This window comes from Callithrix jacchus, chromosome 18, assembly GCF_049354715.1.
Source record: "Callithrix jacchus isolate 240 chromosome 18, calJac240_pri, whole genome shotgun sequence".
In the NCBI taxonomy this organism is placed as follows: domain Eukaryota; kingdom Metazoa; phylum Chordata; class Mammalia; order Primates; family Cebidae; genus Callithrix; species Callithrix jacchus.
The window spans coordinates 10,475,436-10,496,562 of NC_133519.1; the positions used below are offsets into that span (position 1 = coordinate 10,475,436).

General features: G+C 46.8%; 1 protein-coding gene and 1 pseudogene across 2 annotated transcripts; one reads left to right on the forward strand and one right to left on the reverse strand.

Moving 5' to 3' along the window:
* Positions 1–7,407: 7,407 nt before the first annotated feature.
* Positions 7,408–12,390, reverse strand: MCL1 (MCL1 apoptosis regulator, BCL2 family member). Of its 2 annotated transcripts, XM_054247836.2 has the most exons (3): positions 11,606–12,390; positions 11,035–11,282; positions 7,408–10,289 (listed from the first exon to the last, which is right to left on the reverse strand). In XM_054247836.2, the coding sequence occupies exons 1-3, from the start codon at positions 12,291–12,293 to the stop codon at positions 10,173–10,175; spliced, it is 1,053 nt and encodes a 350-aa protein (XP_054103811.1). In that variant the 5' UTR covers positions 12,294–12,390; the 3' UTR covers positions 7,408–10,172. The 2 variants fall into 2 exon arrangements, with proteins under 2 accessions (XP_054103811.1, XP_078211671.1); XM_078355545.1 differs by lacking the exon at positions 11,035–11,282 and having other exon boundaries at positions 10,018–10,289.
* A 779-nt stretch (positions 12,391–13,169) lies between these two features.
* On the forward strand, positions 13,170–19,083 carry LOC144580242 (eukaryotic translation initiation factor 3 subunit F pseudogene; annotated as a pseudogene).
* The last annotated feature ends 2,044 nt before the right edge of the window (positions 19,084–21,127 follow it).

The following is a 21,127-nucleotide window of genomic DNA, read 5'->3' on the forward strand; positions in this document are numbered from 1 at the left end:
CACAGCTCACTGCAGCCTTTTACCTCCAGGGCTCAAGCAATCCTCCTGCCTCAGCCTCCGGAGTCCATAGGACCACAGGTGTGGGCCACCACACCCAGCTAACTTTTTAAACAAATGTCTGTAGAGACAGGGTCTCACTGTGTTGCCCAGGCTGGTCTTGAACTCCAGGGCTCAAGGGGTCCTCCCACCTCAGCTACCTCAGCCTTCCAAAGTGCTGGGATTATAGGCATAATCCACTGTGCCTGGCCCTACATTTTTTTCAACTATTTAAAAATACCAACGTGCTTGGGCACAGTGGCTGACGCCTGTAATCCCAGCACTTTGGGAGGCTGAGGCAGGTGGATATCACTTGAGGTCAGAGTTCAAGACCAGCATGGCCAACATGGTGAAACCCCGTCTCTATGAAAAACACAAAAACGTTAGCGGGGCATTGTGGTGTGTGCCTGTAATCCCAGGCACTCAGGAGGCTGAGGCAGGAGAATCGCTTGAACCCGGAAGGCAGAGATTACAGTGAGCCAAGATTGCACCACTGCACTCCTGCCTAAGCAACAGAGCAAGACTCTACCTAAAAAAAAAAAAAAGATTCTTAGGTTGTGGGCCATACAAAAACAGGCGGCAGGACAAATTTGGCAGGGAGGTAGTTCCTGACCCTGGGGATCGTTCCTACCTGTTGAAGTCCTGCTCCGCCTAACCATACAAAGTCTTGTTTATGTCTCTTCCAGGCCTCAAAATCCAGCTGTAGAACCTTTAATTCAATGTACTTTACATTGAGGCCTGGTTCTTTTTTTTTCTTTTTTCTTTTTTTCTGGGACAGAGTCTTGCTCTATTGCCCAGGCTGGAGTGCAATGGTGTGATCTAGGCTCATTGAGCCTCCACCTTCCGGGTTCAAGCGATTCTCAGCCTCCTAAGTAGCTGGGATTACGGGTGCCCGCCACCACACCTGGCTAATAGAGATGGGGGTGTCACCATGTTAGCCAGGCTGGTCTCAAACTCCTGACCTCATGATCCACCACCTCAGCCTCCTGAGTAGCTGGGACCACAGGTACACAACCACCACACCCATTTTTAGTAGAGACAGGGTTTTGCCATGTTGGTCAGGCTGGTCTCAAACTCCTGGCCTCAAGTGATCCCTCTACCTCAGCCTCCCAAAGTGCTAGGATTATGGGTGTGAGCCACCACACCCAGCCAAGCATTTACTAATAGAATCACAGATTTCTTTTCTAGGACACAGATTTTTCAAAGTTATGTGTTTTGTTAATGTTATGTACTTAAAAGCAATACGGGCCAGGCAGGGTGGTTCATACTTGTAATCCTAGCACTTTGGGAAGCCAAGGTAGGTGGGTCATGGACGCCAGCAGTTTGAGACCAGCCTGGCCAACATGGCAAAACCCAGTCTCTCCTAAAAATAAAATTAGCTGGGTGTGGTGGTGCCCCATGCAATCCCAGCTACTTAGGAGACTGAAAAATGAAAATCACTTGAACCTGGGAGGCAGAGGTTTCAGTGAGCTGAGATTACAGCACTGCACTCCAGCCTGAGCAACACAGTGAGACTCTGTGTCAAAAATAAGTAAATAAATGAATGCAGTACAACTGCATTTCCTTTTTTTCTTTTTCTTTTTTTGAGAAGGAATCTCGCTCTGCTGCCAGGCTGGAGTACAGTGGCGTGATCACTGCAATCTCCACCTCCCAGGTTCAAGCACTTCCTCTGCCTGAGCCTCCTGAGTAGCTGGGACTACAGGCACGCACCACCACGCCCAGCTAATTTTCCTTTTGTATTTTTAGTAGAGATGGGGTTTCCCCATGTTGCCCAGGATGGTCTCCATCTCCTGACCTCGTGATCCGCCCACCTCAGCCTCCCAAAGTGCTCGGATTACGGGTGAGAACCACCAGGCCCAGCCAAATTTTTCTTCCATACAGTAGCACTGATACATATCCTTCATGGTTCATGACTAGAAAGGGAAGATACAGCAATTTCCATCCTGTTTCATACCTGACCCCCCCAACTACCCAGCTTTGAGGTGGGGCAAGGGGCAGGGAAGTAGGTAGCCCAGCACCCCTTGCCGCCATCACCAGGATCCTCTGTGGAGCTGTTGTTCCTTTAAGCTGAAAACAAGCCACCTCATTTCAAAACCCACACACACACACACACAAAACCTCATTTTGACACGAAGTTGTTTCCCTCTTTCTGTTTCTCTTCATTGCCTCATGAGGGATTTCTGAGAAATGAAAAAAAGTCACCTTCCACAGCCGAAGCCTGCAGTTTTGTTTTTACCCATGAAGAGTGGGGTGGAGGAAAGAAGTATATTGCTTAAGCATCTAGTATTAATCCAAAGCTCTACGAAGTAGAGAAATGCTCTTTCCACAGCTCTTCACCTGAGGTGTGCCCCCCTTTCCTTAGATCTGGGCTGTCAGGCAAAAGGAAATAAACAAGATATCCTCCCCTCAGGGAAGTTCAGTAACAAAGCAGTGAAAGGAACCCTCCCTTGCAGGAGGCCAGCTGTCTCCCTCCCCCCACTTCCACCCAGAGCAGGAGACCTGTGGGAATTGCTCCAGGCAACCTAAAGGACAGAGGTGTGAGCCTGATCCATCTGGGCGTAGGAGATTCAGGAATAAAATGCATGTGAATGCAGTATTTCCCAGGGAGAATTCGCCGCCTTCTCCCCCCTCAAACCTGAATACCTGAAGAGTCATACCCAGCCCAGTGAGGTAGACTATGAAATGGAGAGCAAAATTTTCAAACCCAGCTCCTCCTACAAGAAACTTAACGTTTTTTAAAGGCACAGAACCAAAAGCGTTTCACTCAAATCTAATCCAGGATGAAACCTAACAGTTAAACATTCTTTTCCTTCTCGGCTTCCTTGGCTCTGGATCCCAGCACACCTTGTCCCAGGCTAAGTTGAGTAAACAGACACAAGTGACCTCATGAGGGCGGGAAGATCACCAAGTGGGGGTGGAGAAATTCTGAATGGAATGCAGCCCCAGCTAGTTAGGGGGCCCCAGGCTGAGACCTCTGGCACTGGCTGTAGATTTAGACCGGCAAAGAAGCCAAAACAATGAGCTCATGGGCAAGAATGTGGCCTGTGGGGAAGTCTGGGCAGCTAGAGCAAACTGGTTTTTTGAATCAGGATGGGAAGAGCAATAACTGAATCTCCCACGGGAACAGGATCAGGGAGCATGGAAGCCGCCATTCAATATCTTGGGGTTCGTTAAATAACTTTTGGGAGCTCCTATTAAAATTCTGGTCTGCAGACAGCATAGCGCTCTTAGGCCTATTCGCAAAAACTTGGTTCCTTTCCCTGACTATGTAAAACCTAGGGGGTGAAGGACCAGGTGGCCAGTGAGGCTCCAGTGAGCTGCCTTAGGTGATGCTCTTAATATACCACTAAGGGCAACTTGATTGAAACCAGGCCTGCCAATGCCAGCTCCTTCAGTCTAGAGCCAAAGACGGCTATAATCCTGAGGCTGTGTTTAGGGTCACCACGTTAACATGATAGAGGAAGCAACTGAGCGAGTCTTTTCTACTTCCAAATAAACACAGTCCATCCAGTTGTGTCTCATTTATGTCCAATTCAGACTTATTTAAACAGTTTTTTTCCTACCAGTGTTTTCCAGTTTTTATCTTAAGAGGCAGGGTCTTGCTATGTTGCCCACGCTGGAGGGGCAGTGGCTATTCAGAAGGGTGCAATTCCACTACTGGAATTGCACAGGAGTTTTGACCGGCTCTGTTTCCAACTTTCGGTCACCCCTCCTTAGGCAACCTGGTGGTCCCCACTCCCAGGAAGTCACCATATTGATGCCGAACTTAGCCTAAACACCAGATCAATGTAGTGCATGACAGCCCTGAACTCCAGGGCTCAAGTGATTCTTCTGCCTTAGCCTCCAGAAGACCTGGGACAACAGGTGCATGCAACTGTGCCTGGCCAACAATTTTTTTTTTTTTTTTTGAGATGAAGTCTTGGTTTGTTGCCCCGGCTGGAGTACAGTGGCTTGATCTCGGCTCACTGCAACCTCTGACTCCCGGGTTCAAGCTGTTCTCCTGCCTCAGCCTCCTGAGTAGCTGGGATTACAGGCATGCATCACCAGGCCCAGCTAATTTTTGTATTTTTAGTATAGACAGGGTTTCACCATGTTACCCAGGATAGTCTTGATCTCTTGACCTCATGATCCACCAGCCCTGGCCTCCCAAAGTGCTGGGATTACAGGTCTGAGCAACCGCGCACAGCCACTAATTTTTTTTATGTCGAGTAGAGACAGGGTTTCACCATGTTGCCCGGGTGGTCTCAAATTCTTGGGTTTAAGCAATCTGCCTGCCTTGGCCTCCCAAAATGCTGGAATTACAGCATGAGCCACTGTGCCCGGCTAGATCGTAAACTTTACCATCTAGCCACATCTGCCTTCTCATTTATTAGACTTGTTATGCATAAATTCTTTAGCACGAATCTCCTAAAAACAAGGACATTATCTTACATAACCACAGTATAATACTCAAGAAATTTAACATTGATACAGTACTACCATATAACGTGTAGTTAGTTGTCATGTTTCTTTTGAACTATTCCCCAATCTTTCTTGAGTTTCTTAAGGGGAAGAATTATCCCTTTATAATTCCAGCATCTAACAGCTCATCATGCATAAGCAGTCTACTGTCATGTAATAGAAGAATGAAGAGACTGAACATCCGGCTGCCTAGAGCTCCTGCTAAATAGACAGGCCTAGGCAACAGAGCAAGACCTATCTTTACAAACAAAACAAAACACTGGGTGTGGTGGGGTACTTGTAGTCCCAGCTACTCTGGAGGTTGAGGAGGGAGGATTCCTTAAGCACGGGAGTTCAAGGCTGCAGCGAGCTGAGATAGTACCACTGCACTCCAGCCTGAGCGATAGAGCAAGACCCCATCTCTTTAAAAAAAAAAAAAAAAATCCCAGCTCACTGCAATGTTAAAAGATTTCTCATTTCCCAGTAGTCAAGAACTATTATTCTATGCAGGTCAATTAAGGAACTGCAAATTAGCAACGAAGTATAGTATGGGAACAAAAGCCTGCCACATATATGCCCAGGCTAAAGTGCACTGGCACGATCTCGGCTCACCACAACCTCCGCCTCCCGGGTTCAAGCAATTCTCCTGCCTCAGCCTCCCAAGTAGCTGGGACTACAGGCGTGAGCCACCGCGCCCGGCCCTTGATTTTTATATTTTTAGTAGAGATGGGGTTTCACCATGTTGGCCAGGGTGGTCTCTATTTCTTGACCTGGTGATCTGCTTTCCTTGGCCTCCCAGAGTGCTGGGATTACAGGTGTGAGCCACTGCACCTGGCCTGTTTTTTGTTTTTTTGAGATGGAGCCTCACTCTGTTGCCCAGGCGGAAGTGCAATGGCGTGGTCTTGGCTCACTACAACCTCTGCCTCCCGGGTTCAAGGGATTCTCCTGCCTCAGCCTTCTGAATAGCTGAGACTACAGGCGCTTGCCACCATGCCTGGATAACTTTTTTTGTATATTTAGTAGAGATGGGGTTTCACCATGTTGGCCAGGCTGGTCTGGAACTTCTGACCTTAGGCAATCAGGCTGCCTCAGCCTCCCAAAGTGCTGGGATTGCAGTCGAAAGCCATTGTGCCAGGCCTGAGAGGTGTTTCATAATCCGCCTGGAGAAAAATCTACAACCCCCAACTTTCCACATACTTCACATAGCAAAGATAACACTGTAACAACTTTGAAACTAAGGGAGAGAATTAAGTTTTCAAATTAGAAATGGAGAAGCCTTTGAAGAGTGGCAGCGTTCTAGAAACAAAGTTCCATAATGATTGAAAAAGTGAAGCAAAAAACTACAATAGACACTCAACTGATCATCTGAACTCCAGGAATTAGGGGCCAGTGCTTTGGGCATCTGGCTAGAGCCATGCTACTTAGCAGTTGTACTAGTTATTTCACTTTAATTTTGTAAAAAACCTTCAGCTGTCACAACTGTTTTAAAGAACAATTTTGTGAAAGAAACTGTATGAAGCAAGACCTGACTCTAGACACAAAACAGGAACTGAGAAAGTTTGGTTGCATCAAATAAAGGGAAGTGTTGATTATTCTGACTCTAGTGATTAAGGTTACCCAGTTACTATTAAATCCAAGCTTTTGAGGTGCTGAGCAAAGGAACATTGCACCAGAAACGGCTTCACATCATAGCACATCTATGGGAGCAATAGCATTGACTTAACTCAGGACAAGATTTGGGCTTGGGTCCCGTGGGTGCTACCCCCCTACCACACCTTTGCTTGGGAATGCACTTACACAACCGTCACCAGGCTGGAGTGCAGTGGGGCAATCCTGGCCTATTGCAACCCGTGCCTCCTGGGTTCAAGCGATTCTCCCATCGCAGCCTCCCAAGTAGCTGGAATTACAGGTGTGTGCCACCACCCCCAGCTGTTTTGTAGACGAGGTTTCACCATGTTGGCCAGGGTGGTCTTAGATCTATTGACCTAGTGATCTGCCCAGCTGGGCCTCCAGGGTGGTGGGATTCCAGGCATGAGCCACCACAGCAGCCTTTTAAACAGAAATGCAACTGAAGGCACAGAATCCTGTTTGTCTGATGTCTGGTGCTCAGGACTTAAAACCAAATATGCAAACCTCACATTTGCACATTTCCATGGTGATTCAGCTCCCTTTCAAGGTAGCTGAAAATAAAGGCAGGATAGGGTTTTTGAAATTGACTTTTCACTTCCTTTTTGGAAAAATGGAAGGGAAAAAGTACCAAAAAGTGCCAGGAACTTCATCAAAACTCTTTAGATGTTGTTCTAGCTGCTCCATCTCAAAAGGTTAAGAGGTATGGCGATGATACAGTAACTGCTGTGCAGTACCCTCTTAGCTCAAAATCAAGGCTGGGCGCAGTGGCTTACGCCTGTAGTCCTAACACTTTGGGAGACTGAGGCAGGTGATCACCTGAGGTCAGGAGTTCCAGACCAGCCTGGCCAACACTGGTGAAACCCAGTCTCTACTAAAAATACAAAAATTAACCAGGCGTGGTGGCAGGCACCTGTAAATCCCACCTACCTGGGAAGCCGAGGCTGCCATCAGATTACACCACTGCACCCTAGCTTGCGCAAGAGTCTCTGACTCAAAAAAGAAAAAAAAAAAAATCATGCCAACATTTGGCGATTCAAAAATCAAGACAAAGATTTCGATTTTTTTCTATTAAAAGGTTTAGGAACTCCTCCAAGTACAGCAGTAACATATTTCATTAAAAACTCAACACCTCTAATTTGAATAGAAGAAAGGAACTGTCCTTTGCTCTAAGGCAAATCAGCCCTGTGGGACTTTTGCTTTGAATTCACCTACAAGTATTTGCTCAGCTGACTTCTCTAAAAGGCTTGCCTAAGACGGGGGAGGAAAAGAGGCGTAGATGAGAAAAGACCCATATCACACACCTTGTATTTGAATAAGATTTATTTTCTCAGGAAAAACAGGAACTTAGGGAAACACACTACATTTTACAACCAACATTAACTTGTAAGTGTTAACCGTTCCTGGCACAGCTGTGAGAAGTACTAGCTGTTTAACCGGAACCAAGGTGTTGACCCCCAACAGAACGCACACAAACACTAGAGGACTGCATGTTTTTCCCTGAGAGAAGCATAAGACAAACAGAAGTCAAACAGAAGTCGCTGAGAGCGCCATCCTTCTAAGCAGCCCCTCCCTTTCCCTTTTGGAGGCTTTGCCTGAACTTTGTAGCCAGACAGCACCTCGACCACCTGGCCCCTTCTCTCCCTATAAACTCACCACTCCCCTCCTTTCTCAAACCACTTGGGGTGCCCTAAACCCTCACTGCCCCAAGCCCAAACTATCAACTAAGATCCTTGTATTTCCAGTCACACTGAATGAACTGGGAAGTGAGGCCCCTAAAAACCAGTTCACATCTATGCGCTTGTTTCCACTGTATTTGGGAGACAGGCTTTTTAGCTTCTGCAACCAGATCTTAAGATTAATTAAAATCTACATAAAGTGCTTTTAGGTCCTTAGAGATACATGATATAAATAAGTGGCTTATGATCAAGAACGATAAATACACAGGTAAAAATAGCTCTAGCAAAGATGACCGTATGGCTCTGACATGGGCAGGCAGGGCAATTCTTCCCCATTACATTCTTAGTCATCTTATTCACGCCTATTTTTAAATGGAGTCCACAGACTAAAGGTCATGTGCTGAGGCTGAAGCTTTCCAAAGACCCTAGTTCCAACAGAGATACTTTCTTCAGTTTATCAGTAGCTTTTAAACTCTGAGGTTACACAGCTCATCTCTTCTGTAAATTTAAGTGAGCATACTCAAATACAAAGGAAACTTTAGAGAAAGCCTCATTAAGATGTTCCCTCCTCTAAAAATCCCTGAGGGGAATTTTGACACAATTCCCCCAAAGACAGGATAACCAGTTCAAGGAAAAGGGACTTCCTCCACCCCTCAATGACTGTAGTGTCACAGCACCCATGGTATTACCACTTCCCAACAGGATCAAGTTCATGAAAGATGAAAGGACTGTGGACTCTTGGTGGGGAGGGAGGGTCACTCAGGTTCCCAGTAGGGGTTTCACAGTGACAAAATCTAAAAGGGCTTAGGAAGAGTTCAGGGATGGCAGGGGAAAGATGGATAAATATCTGAGCGGAACAAGCAGCTATTTCAAGGAAGACAGGAAATAAAAGGTAAGTCTCAAAGGACATCAAGTCTGAAATCCAAAGATGCCAAAGCAAAAATCTGAAACAAGGTTTGGAAATCATTCATAGAAACCAAACAGTAAGTATTTGTTTTATTGAAATACTAGGCTTAGACCTGTGTGTATAACAAGCAAGCCTAATAATAGCACCATGGTTAGACTAGCCTGCATTTCCAAGCCATCATTTTACAATTTATTAAGCAAACAAGCGATCAAATGTCTCTCCATCCACCTGATGTGATCTTTTCATATGCACACAGCTAATGAGCTCCATTCGGAACAGCTGAAAACCTTCTGGTAGAAGCTTTAAAGATGAGCTCATCAATTCAGTTTAAATTTCACCAATTAAATTAGGTCAAATGGAAGGAACTCAAATGAGTATTGCCCAATCAGAGCCCATTATTTGTTAAGTGATCAGTAACCTTAAAACTCCACTTAGACCTAATTATTGAAAACCTGCATATAACTAAGCAAAAAGATTAATTTCCATTTATCAATCTCTCAATCCCAGGTTTTCAAAGAAAACCCTATCTAAGGAATACTTACCAAATCAGATAGGAAAATTAAAACCTGCATAGTTTATCAATCAGATTGGTTCCACTACAACCAGTTTGCAGTTACACATCAATTCCTTCTGTACACACTCGACTCACCAGAACGAAGTTTAGCATAGAAAAGCTTTAAGAAAGATTCCTAATTACAGAAGTTGCAAAGTTCAAAGGGCATGAAAAAAACTAATGTAAATTTAAGACTCCTCTCCCTTTGTTTCAAATAGACTTTTGTAAAAATATATACAATTTTTACAAATACATTTACAAGTTGTTTGTCTTAAAATCTGAGGATATCCATATTCATAACTACTGAGCCTTCTGTCAAGTATTCTTGGCCATAAACTAGGCTAACAAACTAGGAATCATGGAAACCAAGCCAATGTGTAACAAGTATAGAAGTCCCAAACACTTGGACTTTCTATTTCAGGAAGTATACTGGGAAAGCTAATTTGAGAGAGACACAGCTTCCCTTGTACAGTACTGAGGCTTACAGTCATAGTTCTATTACTTGTAGCTTTTACACAGCTCACTGGCATTGTTAGTGCTTCTCTTAACACTACAGAATGTTAATGAATTCGGCGGGTATATTTAATCAATTCTATGACTTGCCTGGCTACTGGCCACTTTCCTGTTCTCAACAAGGAAATTCTTTCCACCCTACCATCTTCGCTAAATCTGCAAGTCCTCCTCCATAGCCTCCCAAACAAAGTTGGCTTGTTGATGAAACTGAACTTTGCTTCTTTCAGATAGTGACTCTTGAATCAAGGGGAGATCTTTTCCCATGAATTTATTCTTGTTAGCCATAATCTTCTGCCACTTGGCTAGGTTGCTAGAGGGCAACTCTTGGAAATTACAGCTTGGAGTCCGGCTGCTGTCACAGATGTTAACTGGTTTTGGTGGTGGTGGTGGTGAAAAGTTAGCTACTGGACTTCCAAGGCTATCTTATTAGATATGCCAACCCAGCTCCTACTCCAGCAACACCCGCAAAAGCCAGCAGCACATTTCTGATGCCACCTTCTAGGTCCTCTACATGGAAGAACTCCACAAACCCATCCTAGAAAACAAAAAAGAAAAGCACATTTTCAAGTATGGGTTTCTGCTCTCTTAACACTACTATCCGAGGAAAGGGGAACTGAAGCGTCTAAGGCTTCCCCGTAAAACAATCCTAAATCAATTATTATTCACCCCTGAGGCAAAAAAAAAAAAAAAGGCATTTCTAAGTTCAGTTTCTTAAGTGGGCACCCATAATGGTTAAACTTGATTATACAGTATCATCTTGGTCATATTAGAATTTATTTAAACAAAGGGACTCCCAGAGTTCCGAGGAAGTAAAAAACCTTACTCTCAAATCTCCACCACCTACTCTATCTCAGTAACTGCGCAGACTAGTTTTTCTCAACGTACATCCTACATCAGATCTGGGTCTCTGTTTACAATGCAGGCTCCACCCCATATCGTCTCAATTAAAATAGAGATTGCCTTAGGAATGTATTTCAGCTATCCTCCCCTGGTGACTTATTTCTCCACGGTTTGAATCCGCTGAATTCAACTGAATTGGAACAAAAGTAGTCTAGAGAAAAACCAAGATTTTTGATACAATTCAAGACCGCCAAACCATTACGTCTAAGGATCCATTACTTAAACAAACATCGAATAACCAGTGGTCCTTTAGTTAGAGCCTGCAAACCAGCCGTGGGTCATAAAAACCTTCAGACATCCCCACCTCTCTTAAAAAAAAAAAAAAAATCCTTCATTCTACTTCCACTCCAAGGCCCCCTTCACCCTTTAGGCAAACTTACCCAGCCTCTTTGTTTAACTAGCCAGTCCCGTTTTGTCCTTACGAGAACGTCTGTGATACTTTCTGCTAATGGTTCAATGCAGCTTTCTTGGTTTATGGTCTTCAAGTGTTTGGCCACAAAGGCACCAAAAGAAATGAGAGTCACAATCCTACCCCAGTTTGTTACGCCGTCGCTGAAAACATGGACCATCACTCGAGACAAAGATTTGACATCGTCTTCGTTTTTGATGTCCAGTTTCCGAAGCATGCCTGGGGAAGAAAAGCATGCAGGTCCTCACGGCCTCCTTTGTCTAAACCCCGCGCACGATTCGGCCGCCCACCCGCGGCGGGGAAAGTCACTACAGGGATTTAGAGAACTCAGGTCGACCCCACTTGAAATTGACATCCCACCCTTTCCGGTCTTTGAACGAGAGCTGCCATTTCCAAAAGAATCTAGATGGGCGGAAACAATGACTCATGGCCAGAATATTCTGGTTTCGGCATTAGGATCAGACACGTTTCGGCACTGATTGGTTTGTCCAGGGAGCGATGGGGAAGGAGGGAGTGAGCCTGGCGATTACGAGCCCCCTTACCTTGGAAGGCCGTCTCGTGGTTGCGCTGCACGCCGTCCCCAACCCGTCGTAAGGTCTCCAGCGCCTTCCTGCTGGCGGCCCCGGACCTGCCCATTGGCTTTGTGTCCTTGGCGCCGGTCGCCTGCTCCCGAAGGTACCGAGAGATAATCTCCAGCGACTGCCGGTACAACTCGTCCTCCTCCTCCTCTGCTGGCGGCGGCGTCGACGGTAGTGACCCGTCCGTACTGGAGCCATTAGCAGGCTCCCCGACCAACTCCAGCAGAGGCAGGACAGCCGGCCGCTTCCCGAGAGGCTCCGGCTCGTACCCGTCCAGCTCTTCTTCCGGCGACATGATGGCGTCGGCGGCCGGGGCTTCCATCTCCTCCAGCGGCGCCGCGCGGCGGGTGGGCGCGAAGAACAGCAGCCTCGAGGGGGTCGCGGTGACGTCGGGGACCTCGGCGCCAATGGGCGGCGGCCGCACGACCCTTCGGGCGTCAGGCGTGAGGGCGGCCGGGGGGCTAGCGCCGGCGCTTCCGCCAGTCACCGCGCCGGCCTCCCCTCCCCCTACCTCTCGCTGGGCCGAGGCCTCCTTCTCTGTGGCCAAAAGCCGCCCTCCCGGAGGGGTGGCGCCGCCGCTGCCGGCCCCCAAGCCGGCCCCCCCACAGTAGAGGTTGAGTCCGATTACCGCGTTTCTTTGGAGGCCAAACATCGCCAGTCGCTGCCGCCGCCGCCGCCGCCGCCGCCGCCTGGCTGAGAAACTGGGGAAGACCCCGACTCCTTACTGGAAGGAAGCGGAAGTGAGAAGTGGCCAGGAGCTCCTTGATCACGGTTTTAGGGCCAGTCTTACGCGGTGGCGTCAGTGAACTCTTACGTTTTTTAAAAACAGTCTTCCCATAAAAGGGGAAAGGGGTGGCAGCTTCCGGAGGGTTGCGCACGGCACTTACCGGCGGCCGGGGCGGGGCGGGGCCGGGGCCGCAGCTGGGCCTTCCGGTCTTCGGAGGCTCTGGCGGCCGGTTACGTAACGGCGGCTCCGAGCGCCTGGTCTCCGGGACTCGAGCGCTTTCGTGCGCACCTCGGGCCTTCTCGTGGCTACCTCCGTGAGACCTGATTCGCGAGCCCCAGTTGCTGTTTTTCGCCGGAGGTTTTTTTTACCAAACCAAAATTTCAACCATTGACTAACCCAGGGGCTGAAGGAAGACGACGGGGAAGTTCAGAGATGGATGGGAACGACTCTCTTAAATGATAGGGATATTTAAGAGGGCATAGTTGGGGACTTGTAGTTATTTTGCATATCCTCAGCTCTCTACTCGCAGTCTCATTTGGAAATGAGGATGCTCCATGGACTGCCCTAAAGAACCATTTACATAAGTGAACTAAGCAAAAACTGCGGCAGCTAAACTATTCCTGCCTCACCCATCTCTGTTCCATAGTCTTTGGCGCTATTTACATATAGGCCTTACTCCATTAGCAATTTGCCTGAGTCTTGACATCATTTTTGTTTGTTTTGAGACAGTCGCTCTGTCACCCAAGCTGGAGTGCAGTGGCACGATCTCAGCTTACTACAACCTCCACCTCCCACGTTCAGATGATTCTGGTACCTCAGCCTCCCAAGTAGCTGGGATCACAGGCATGCACCGCCACACGTGGCTAGTTTTTGTATTTTTAGTAGAGATGGTGTTTCACCATGTTAGCCAGGCTGGTCTTGAACTCGTGGCCTCAAGTGACCCACATGTCTCAGCCTCTCGAAGTGCTAGGATTAACAGTGTGAGCCACCTCACCAGGCTAATCTTTGTATTTTTAGTAGAGACATGGTTTCACCATGTTGGCCAGGCTGGTCTCGAACTCCTGGCCTCCAGTGATCCACCCGCCTCGGCCTCTTAAAGTGCTGAGATTACAGACAGCCACCTCACCCGGCCGACACCATTTATTTTTGTATTGATAATAAGGCACATTTGACTCAAGGACTTTGTAAACCCCTTGAGAACAAAGATCCAGTTATATACCATGTTAATTAAAGCAGCGTTTTTGTTAAAAGATCTGTAAAAATAATAGCTAAAATTTGAAAGCAAGGTGCTGAGGCACATGGGAAAGGTGAGCTAGGTTATTTATTTATTTATTTAGAGTTGAGGTCTTTCTCTGTCACCCAGGCTGGAGTGCAGTGGTGCCATCAGGGCTCAACCTCCTGGGCTCCTGGGCTGAAGCGATCCTCCCACCTCAGCCTCCTGAGTAGCCAGGAAGACAGGTGCATGCCACCATCCTCGGCTGATTTTTTTTATTTTTTGTAGAGATGAAATATTGCTATTTTGCCAGGCTGGTCTTGAACTCCTGGGCTCAGGTGATCCTCCTACCTTGGCCTCCCAAAGTGTTGGGATTACAGGCCAGGCGTGGTGTATCAGGCCTGTAATCCCAGCATTTTGGGACACCAAGGTGGGTGGGTCGCTTGAGCCCAGGAGTTTGAGACCAGCCTGGGAAACTCGGCAAAACCCTGTCTTTAAAACACAAAAATTAGATGGGCAAGGTGGCGTGTGCCTGTAATCCCACCTACTCTGGAGGCTGAGGCAGGAGAATTGCTTGAACCTGAGAGACGGAGGTTACAGTGAGCTGAGATGGCACCACTGCACTCCAGCCTGGGCAACAAGACTCGGTCTCAAAAAATAAATAAACAAAAATGTTGGACTTACAGGGCATGAATCACACACTTCCCCAAAATATCACAGTTTAGTAAGGCAATATGGCATCCATACCATGCATTTATGTTTTGGGCAGGAGCTAGAACCATAGGGATTTATAGTATGAACGGTGAGTATAGAAGCCTTCTGTGGTTTTAGTGAATAAGACATGGTTTCTCTAAGGAACTTCTAATCTTGCACAGCAACTATCCGTAATGTGAGATGGAATGTATGCTCTCTATCACGCATTAACAACTTCGTTTTGGAGTTCAGAGGTTGGGACGTTTACTTTGGGCTGAGGGCTAGAGGAAAGTGTTAGAGAAGAGGTAGCTTTGCTGTCGTGCTTTATAAAGTAAACTTTTATCAGGTGGTAAAGGGGAAAGAGATTGAGGAAATAGGAAGAGCAATGGTTTTTCCTTGCACAGAGGCTAAAAAAGGAAATACAAGTTTCACTCTAAAATAAAATAAATTCCGCCGGTAGTCTCTCAGGTAGTCCCCAAGTAGCTGGGACTACAGGCCAGCACCACCTTGCCTGGCAACTTTTGTGTTTTTTTGTAGAGATGGGATTTACCATGTTTTCCAGGCCAGTCTTAAATTCCTGGTCTCAAGCCGTCTGGCCTCTTTGGCCTCCCAAAATTCTGGGATTGTAGGCATGAGCCACTGCACCTGGCCCTTTTATTTGTTAAGAAACGAAGTGTTGGCCGGTTGCAGTGGCTCATGCCTGTAATCCCAGCACTTTGGGAGGCCGAGGCGGGTGGATCACGAGGTCAAGAGATCGAGACCATCCTGATCGACGTGGTGAAACCCCATCTCTAATAAAAATACAGAAAATTAGCTGGGCATGGTGGCGTGTGCCTGTAATCCCAGCTACTCGGGAGGCTGAGGCAGGAGAATTGCCTGAACCCAGGAGGCAGAGGTTGCGGTGAGCCGAGATCGCGACATTGCACTCCAGCCTGGGTAACAAGAGCGAAACTCCGTCTCAAAAAAAAAAAAAAAGAAACAAAGTGTTGCTTTGTTGTCCAGGATGGTCTTCAACTCCTGGCCTCAGGGATCCTCCCACCTGAGCCTCTTGAATAGCTGGGATTACAAACATGAGCTACCACACCCAGCTTCAAATGCATTTTTTATTTTATTTTATTTTTGAGATGAAGTCTTGCTTTGTTGTCCAGGCTGGAGTGCAGTGGCGCAATCTTGGCTCACCACAACCTCCACCTCCTGGGTTCAAGTGATTCTCCTGCCTCACCTTCCCAAGTAGCTGGGACTACAGGTGTACATCATCATGCCAGGCTAATTTTTGTATTTTTAGTAGAGACGGAGGTTTCACTATGTTGGCCAGGCTGGTCTCAAATTCCTGACCTCATGATCCACTCACCTCAGCCTCCCAGAGTGCTGAGATTACAGGTGTGAGCCACGACATCTGGCCTTTTTTTTCTTTCTCGGCTCACTGTATCCTCTGCCTCTCAGGTTCAAGCGATTCTCCTGCCTCAGCCTCCCAAGTAGCTGGGATTACAGGTGTGCACCACCCCGCCCGGCTAATTTTTGTATTTTTAGTAGAGACAGGGTTTCACCATGTTGGTCAGGGTGGTCTTGAACTTCTGACCTCAGGTGATCCACCCGCCTCGGCCCCACAAAGTGCTCGGATTATAGGCTTAAGCCACTGTGCCTGGATGATTTTATTTTCTTTTTAGAGACAGGGTTTTGCTCTGTTTCCCAGGCTGGAGTACAGTGGTGCAATCATAACTCTGAGCACCCCAGCTTTCCCGAGTAGCTAGGACCGCAGGCATGTACCATCACACCCCGCTAATTTTTTTTTTTTTTGAGACGGAGTCTCACTCTGTCACCCAGGCTGGAGTGCAATGGCACAGTCTTGGCTCCCCACAACTTCTGCCTCCTGGGTCCAAGCAATTCTCGTGCTTCAGCTTCCCAAGTAGCTGAGGTTATAGGCTCGTGCCACCATACCCGGCTAATTTTGTGTTCTTAGTAGAGACAGAGTTTCTCAATGTTGGTCAGGCTGGTCTCAAACTCCTGACCTCAGGTGCAGGACTCCCAAAGTGCTGGGATTACAGGTGTGAGCCATTGTGCCCAGCCTGATATTCCCTTGTATAGCAAAAAATACTTAACCTCCTCACCTCCTTTTCTGTTCTGAACTCATTCCTATGAATCTTTGATTCTCACCACTCCACTGAAGCTTGTCAAGGTTATCTCTGACTGCTACATGGCCATGTCTCAGTGGCCAATTTGCAGGCCTCCCTGTACTTGACTTCTCCGCAGTATTGAACTTGATTGATCATTCTTGTGTGGGAACACTCTCCTCGGTGCTTTTTAGGGTACCATGCACTCCTGATTTTCCGTCTTCTATACTGGCTCCTCTTTAGGTTTATTACTCTCTCTGGTTGTCCACTTGTTGAGAGTACTTAACATACTTCTCTTGGCTGGGCACGGTGGCTCACGCCTGTAATCCCAGCACTTTGGGAGGCTGAGGCGGGCAAATCACCTGAGATCAGCAGATCAAAACCATCCTGGCTAACATGGTGAAACCCCGTCTCTACTAAAAATACAAAAAAAAATTAGCTGGTCCTGGTGGCGTGTGCCTATAATCTCAGCTACTTGGGAGGCTGAGGCAGGAGAATCACTTGAACCTGGGAGGCGGAGGTTGCAGTGAGCTGAGATTGCGCCACTGCACTCAAGCCTGGGCGACAGAGCGAGACTTGGTCTCAAAAAAACCAAACATACTTCTTTTTGTAACCCCAGCCATGCCTGACCCATGGCAGACACTTCCCCGGTTGAATGGATGAACCTGAATGTTTACCAACATTGGATATATAAAGACTAGAAAAGTGAGATGGGGACATATTACTGAGGGCTTTGAAAGTCAAAGTTTTGTTTTTTGTTTTTGTTTTCATTTATAAGATGGAGTCTTAAAAACTCCCAGGCTGGAGTGCAATGGCGTGATCTTGGTTCAATGCAACCTCCGCCTCCCAGGTTCAAGTGATTGTCCTGTCTCAGCCTCCAGAGTAGCTGGGATTACAGGCACCCGCCATCATGCCCGCCTAATTTATTTTGTATTTTTTGTAGAGACAGAGTTTCACCATGTTGGCCAGGCTGGTCTCGAACTCCTGACCTCAGGTGATCTGCCTGCCTTGGCCTCCCAAACTGCTGGGATTACAGGCGTGAGCCACCACACTCAGACGATTTTTGAACTTTTTTTTTGAGACGGAGTTTTGTTCTTGTTACCCAGGCTGGAGTGCAATGGCGGGATCCTAGCTCACTGCAACCTCCACCTCCTGGGTTCAAGCAATTCTCCTGCCTCAGCCTCCCGAGTAGCTGGGACTACAGGCACGCACCACCATGCCCAGCTAATTTTTGTATTTTTAGTAGAGACGGGGTTTCACCATGTTGACCAGGATGGTCTCGATCTCTTGACCTTGTGATCCACCTGCCTCGGCCTCCCAAAGTGCTGGGATTACAGGCGTGAGCCACAGTACCTGGCCGATTTTTGAACTTTTCTAAGCAATTGGGAACCATTAACCACTAGAGTACCATGATGCATGCTCTAATTTAGTTACATTACTCTAATTGTGGGCTTTCATTACTCTAATTGGAGGCAAAATAAATTATGAGTCTACTGCAGTATGATAGTCACAAAATGATGTTAGGGCTGGGTGTAGTGACTCACATCTGTAATCCAAGCACTTTGAGAGGCTGAGGTGAGAGGATTGCTTGAGTCCAGTTCAAGACCAATCTGGATAACATAGCAACGCTCCATCTCTATTAAAAAAAAAAAAAGCCAGACGTGGTGGCTCACACCTGTAATCCTAGCACTTTGGGAGGCTGAGGCGGGCGGATCAGCTGAGGTGGGGAGTTTTAGACCAGCCTGACCAACATGGGGAAACCAGTTCTCTACTTAAAAATACAAAAAAAAAAGGGGGTGGGGGATAAAAAAAAATTAGCCGGGTGTGGGGGCATGTGCCTGTAATCCCAGCTACTTGGAAGGCTGAAGCAGGAGAATTGCTTGAACCTGGGAGGCGGAGGTTGCGGTGAGCCGAGATTGCACCATTGCACTCCAGCCTGGGCAACAAGAGTGAAACTCCGTCTCAAAAAAAAAAAATTGAAAATGAGAACATGTATGAACTGCATAAAAAATGAGCCTGTCCTTGGCTGGTAGGCTACAGGCCATGACATCACAGAGCACTCTGTGCTGATTCATGAGTGCTACAGCCTGGAGTCCGCCAATCCCATCCACCTCGCTGTGCTCACTAGTCTCCAGAATATCTGCATGAGCCTCAAGGCCTGTCAGCACTTCAATGGATGTCCCTTGGAGGACCATGGGAGTGACCTTCACACCTCTGACAGTGAAATATACATACTATGACACTGAACACACTGGAGTTGACCTGATCACAAAGCCCTGTTTTAGCCCCAACTGAAGGATCAGACTCTCAAGTGACTTGCAGCAAGTAGGAGGGGCATCAGCCTGCATCCAGGATGCCCTAACCACAGGGTTGCAACATGCAGAGGATGTACTGTCTGCAGAGGTGTCAGCTGACAATACTGTGGGTCGCTTCTTGACGTGCCTGGTTAGGCAAGTACCCAAAATAGTTCCCAGTGACTTCGAGACCACGCTTAACAGCAACATAAGTGACCTGCTGATGGTGACCTCGGATTGCCCTCAATAAGAAACGTGTACACCTGTGAATGGGTCCCAAGCAGTAATCCTAGCACTTGGGGAGGCTGAGTACACCTGCCAGTCTAGGTCTCTGAAGGAGAAATGGTGTTTTTGTGGTCGAGTCACACTGAGACAGTCAACTGCCTGTGACTCTAATAGACATAGCCTACCTTTTGTAAAAAGTAAAAAATGAAAAAAAAAAAAAAAAAAAAGGCCGGGCACAGTGGCTCAGGCCTGTAATCCTAGCACTTTGGGAGGCTGAGGTGGGTGGATCACCTGAGGTCAGGAGTTCAAGACCAACCTGGCCATCATGGTGAAACCCCATCTTTAAAAAAAAAAAATGAAAAAAAAGACATATATATTTATTTATTTTTGTTTTTTCTTCTTTTGTTCTTTTTTATTTTGTTCTTTTTTGTTATATATTTATACAATACTTATATATATTTATAAAGAACCATATATATATATATTTATTTATTTATATATAAAATCCTCTGAAACTTCCACAAACTGTGAGTACATTTCCTCTTCAAAATGTGTCTTTGTCTCAGAGAATTCATTTATATCATATTTTTCCAAACAGGAAAAAAATGAGGTCCCAGGGTAGGAACTAAGATGACCTCTAACAGCTTTGACCTCCAGGCTTTGGAGCCGAAATTGGGCATAGTTAATATCTCATGTCGCCTTCCTTATCTTCTAGTTGAAAAACTCTTTGTTCTTATCTCTTAACTGTCTCTCTTAATTACTCAGCCCCTTTATTCCTCAGCCTGGTAAAGCACATTTTTCTGTTTTTCCTTTTTAGGCCCTGTATATAATTTGTGCTTTGGGAAGCTCTCAGCTCTGCTGATAGAAATTTCTGGAACCACTGGAGCGCCCTGTTCTCTTCTCCTAACTTGAGGCTAATCTTTAGCCTTTAATCTCTAAAGCCTGTTTGTGTCATACTCTTTTTTTTTTTTAGATCAACAGCCGCACACCGTGCAGACCCCACATGCTCTCCGGCTAAGCCCAGACTTTTTTTTTGAGATGGAGTCTCGCTCCATTGCCCAGGCTGGAGTGCAGTGGCTCAATTTTGGCTCACTGCAACCTCCGCCTCTCGGGTTGAAGCAGTTCTCCTGCTTCAGCCTCCCAATTAGCTGGGATTACAGGCACACGCCTCCAAGCCTGGCTAATTTTTGTATTTTCAGTAGAGATGTGGTTTCACCATGTTGGCCAGGCTGGTCTCAAACTCCTGACCTCAAGTGATTCCCCCAACCTCAGCCTCCCAAAGTGCTGGGATTATAGGCGTGAGCCACTGTGCCCAGCCTATGTCATACTTTTACATACTGTGCCGCCAGCACACCACCTCCCATCACAACACCATAGTCATTTTTACGTATTAAATCATTTTCAAATATAAAATTATAATTTCACCAGGCGTGGGTGCTGGCAAACAAGCCTGGACAACAAGGGTGAAACTCCATCTCAACAAAACCCCAAAAAACCAAAAACCAAATTTGGTGGCATGTACCTGTGGTCCCAGCAACTAGGGAGGCTGAGGCAGGAGAATCGCCTAAATCTAGAAGGTGGAGGCTGCAGTGAGCCGTGTTGGTGCCACTGTACTCCAGTCTGGGTGACAGAGGCCCTGTCTCAAAAATAAAGTTTCAGATTTTGGGGCATTTCAGATTTTGGATTTTTGTATCTAAAATCTGATTCTGGGTTATGAGAAAACACTGAAAAAAAATCTGATTCTATATTTTTATTTATTTATTTTGAGGCAGGGTCTGACTATATTGCCCAGGCTGGTCTAGGCCTTCTGGGCTCAAGCTATCCCTCTGCCTTGGGCTCCCAAAGTGCTGGGATTACAGGCATGAACCACTGCCCCTGGCTCTGATTATATATATATATATTTTTTGATCCTATATTTTTTAAAGTTTCTCAGTTTTAATTTCCATTCGGACAAATGCTGGTAGATACAACCAACATAAGCACAAAGCTTTTTGGGGTCCTCAATCCATTTTAAAAACATAGGCCAGACATGGTGGCTCACACTTGCAAATCCCAGCACTTAGGAGGCTGAGGCAGAACAGCTTGAGCACAGGAGTTCAAGACCAGCATGAGCAACATAGTAAGACCCTGTCTCTACAAAAAAAATACAAGAGGCTCACACCTGTGATCTCAGCACTATGGGAGACCGAGGCAGAGGGATAGCAGAAGTTTGAGACTGGCCTG

Coding starts and splice junctions, on each gene's coding strand:
- MCL1 (XM_054247836.2), bottom strand. CDS start 12,293: ATGTTTGGCCTCCAAAGAAACGCGGTAATCGGACTCAACCTCTACTGT. Junction 11,283..11,605: donor CCACGAGACGGCCTTCCAAG/GTAAGGGGGCTC, acceptor TTTCTTCCCCAG/GCATGCTTCGGAAACTGGAC. Junction 10,290..11,034: donor TAGTTAAACAAAGAGGCTGG/GTAAGTTTGCCT, acceptor TTTGTTTTCTAG/GATGGGTTTGTGGAGTTCTT.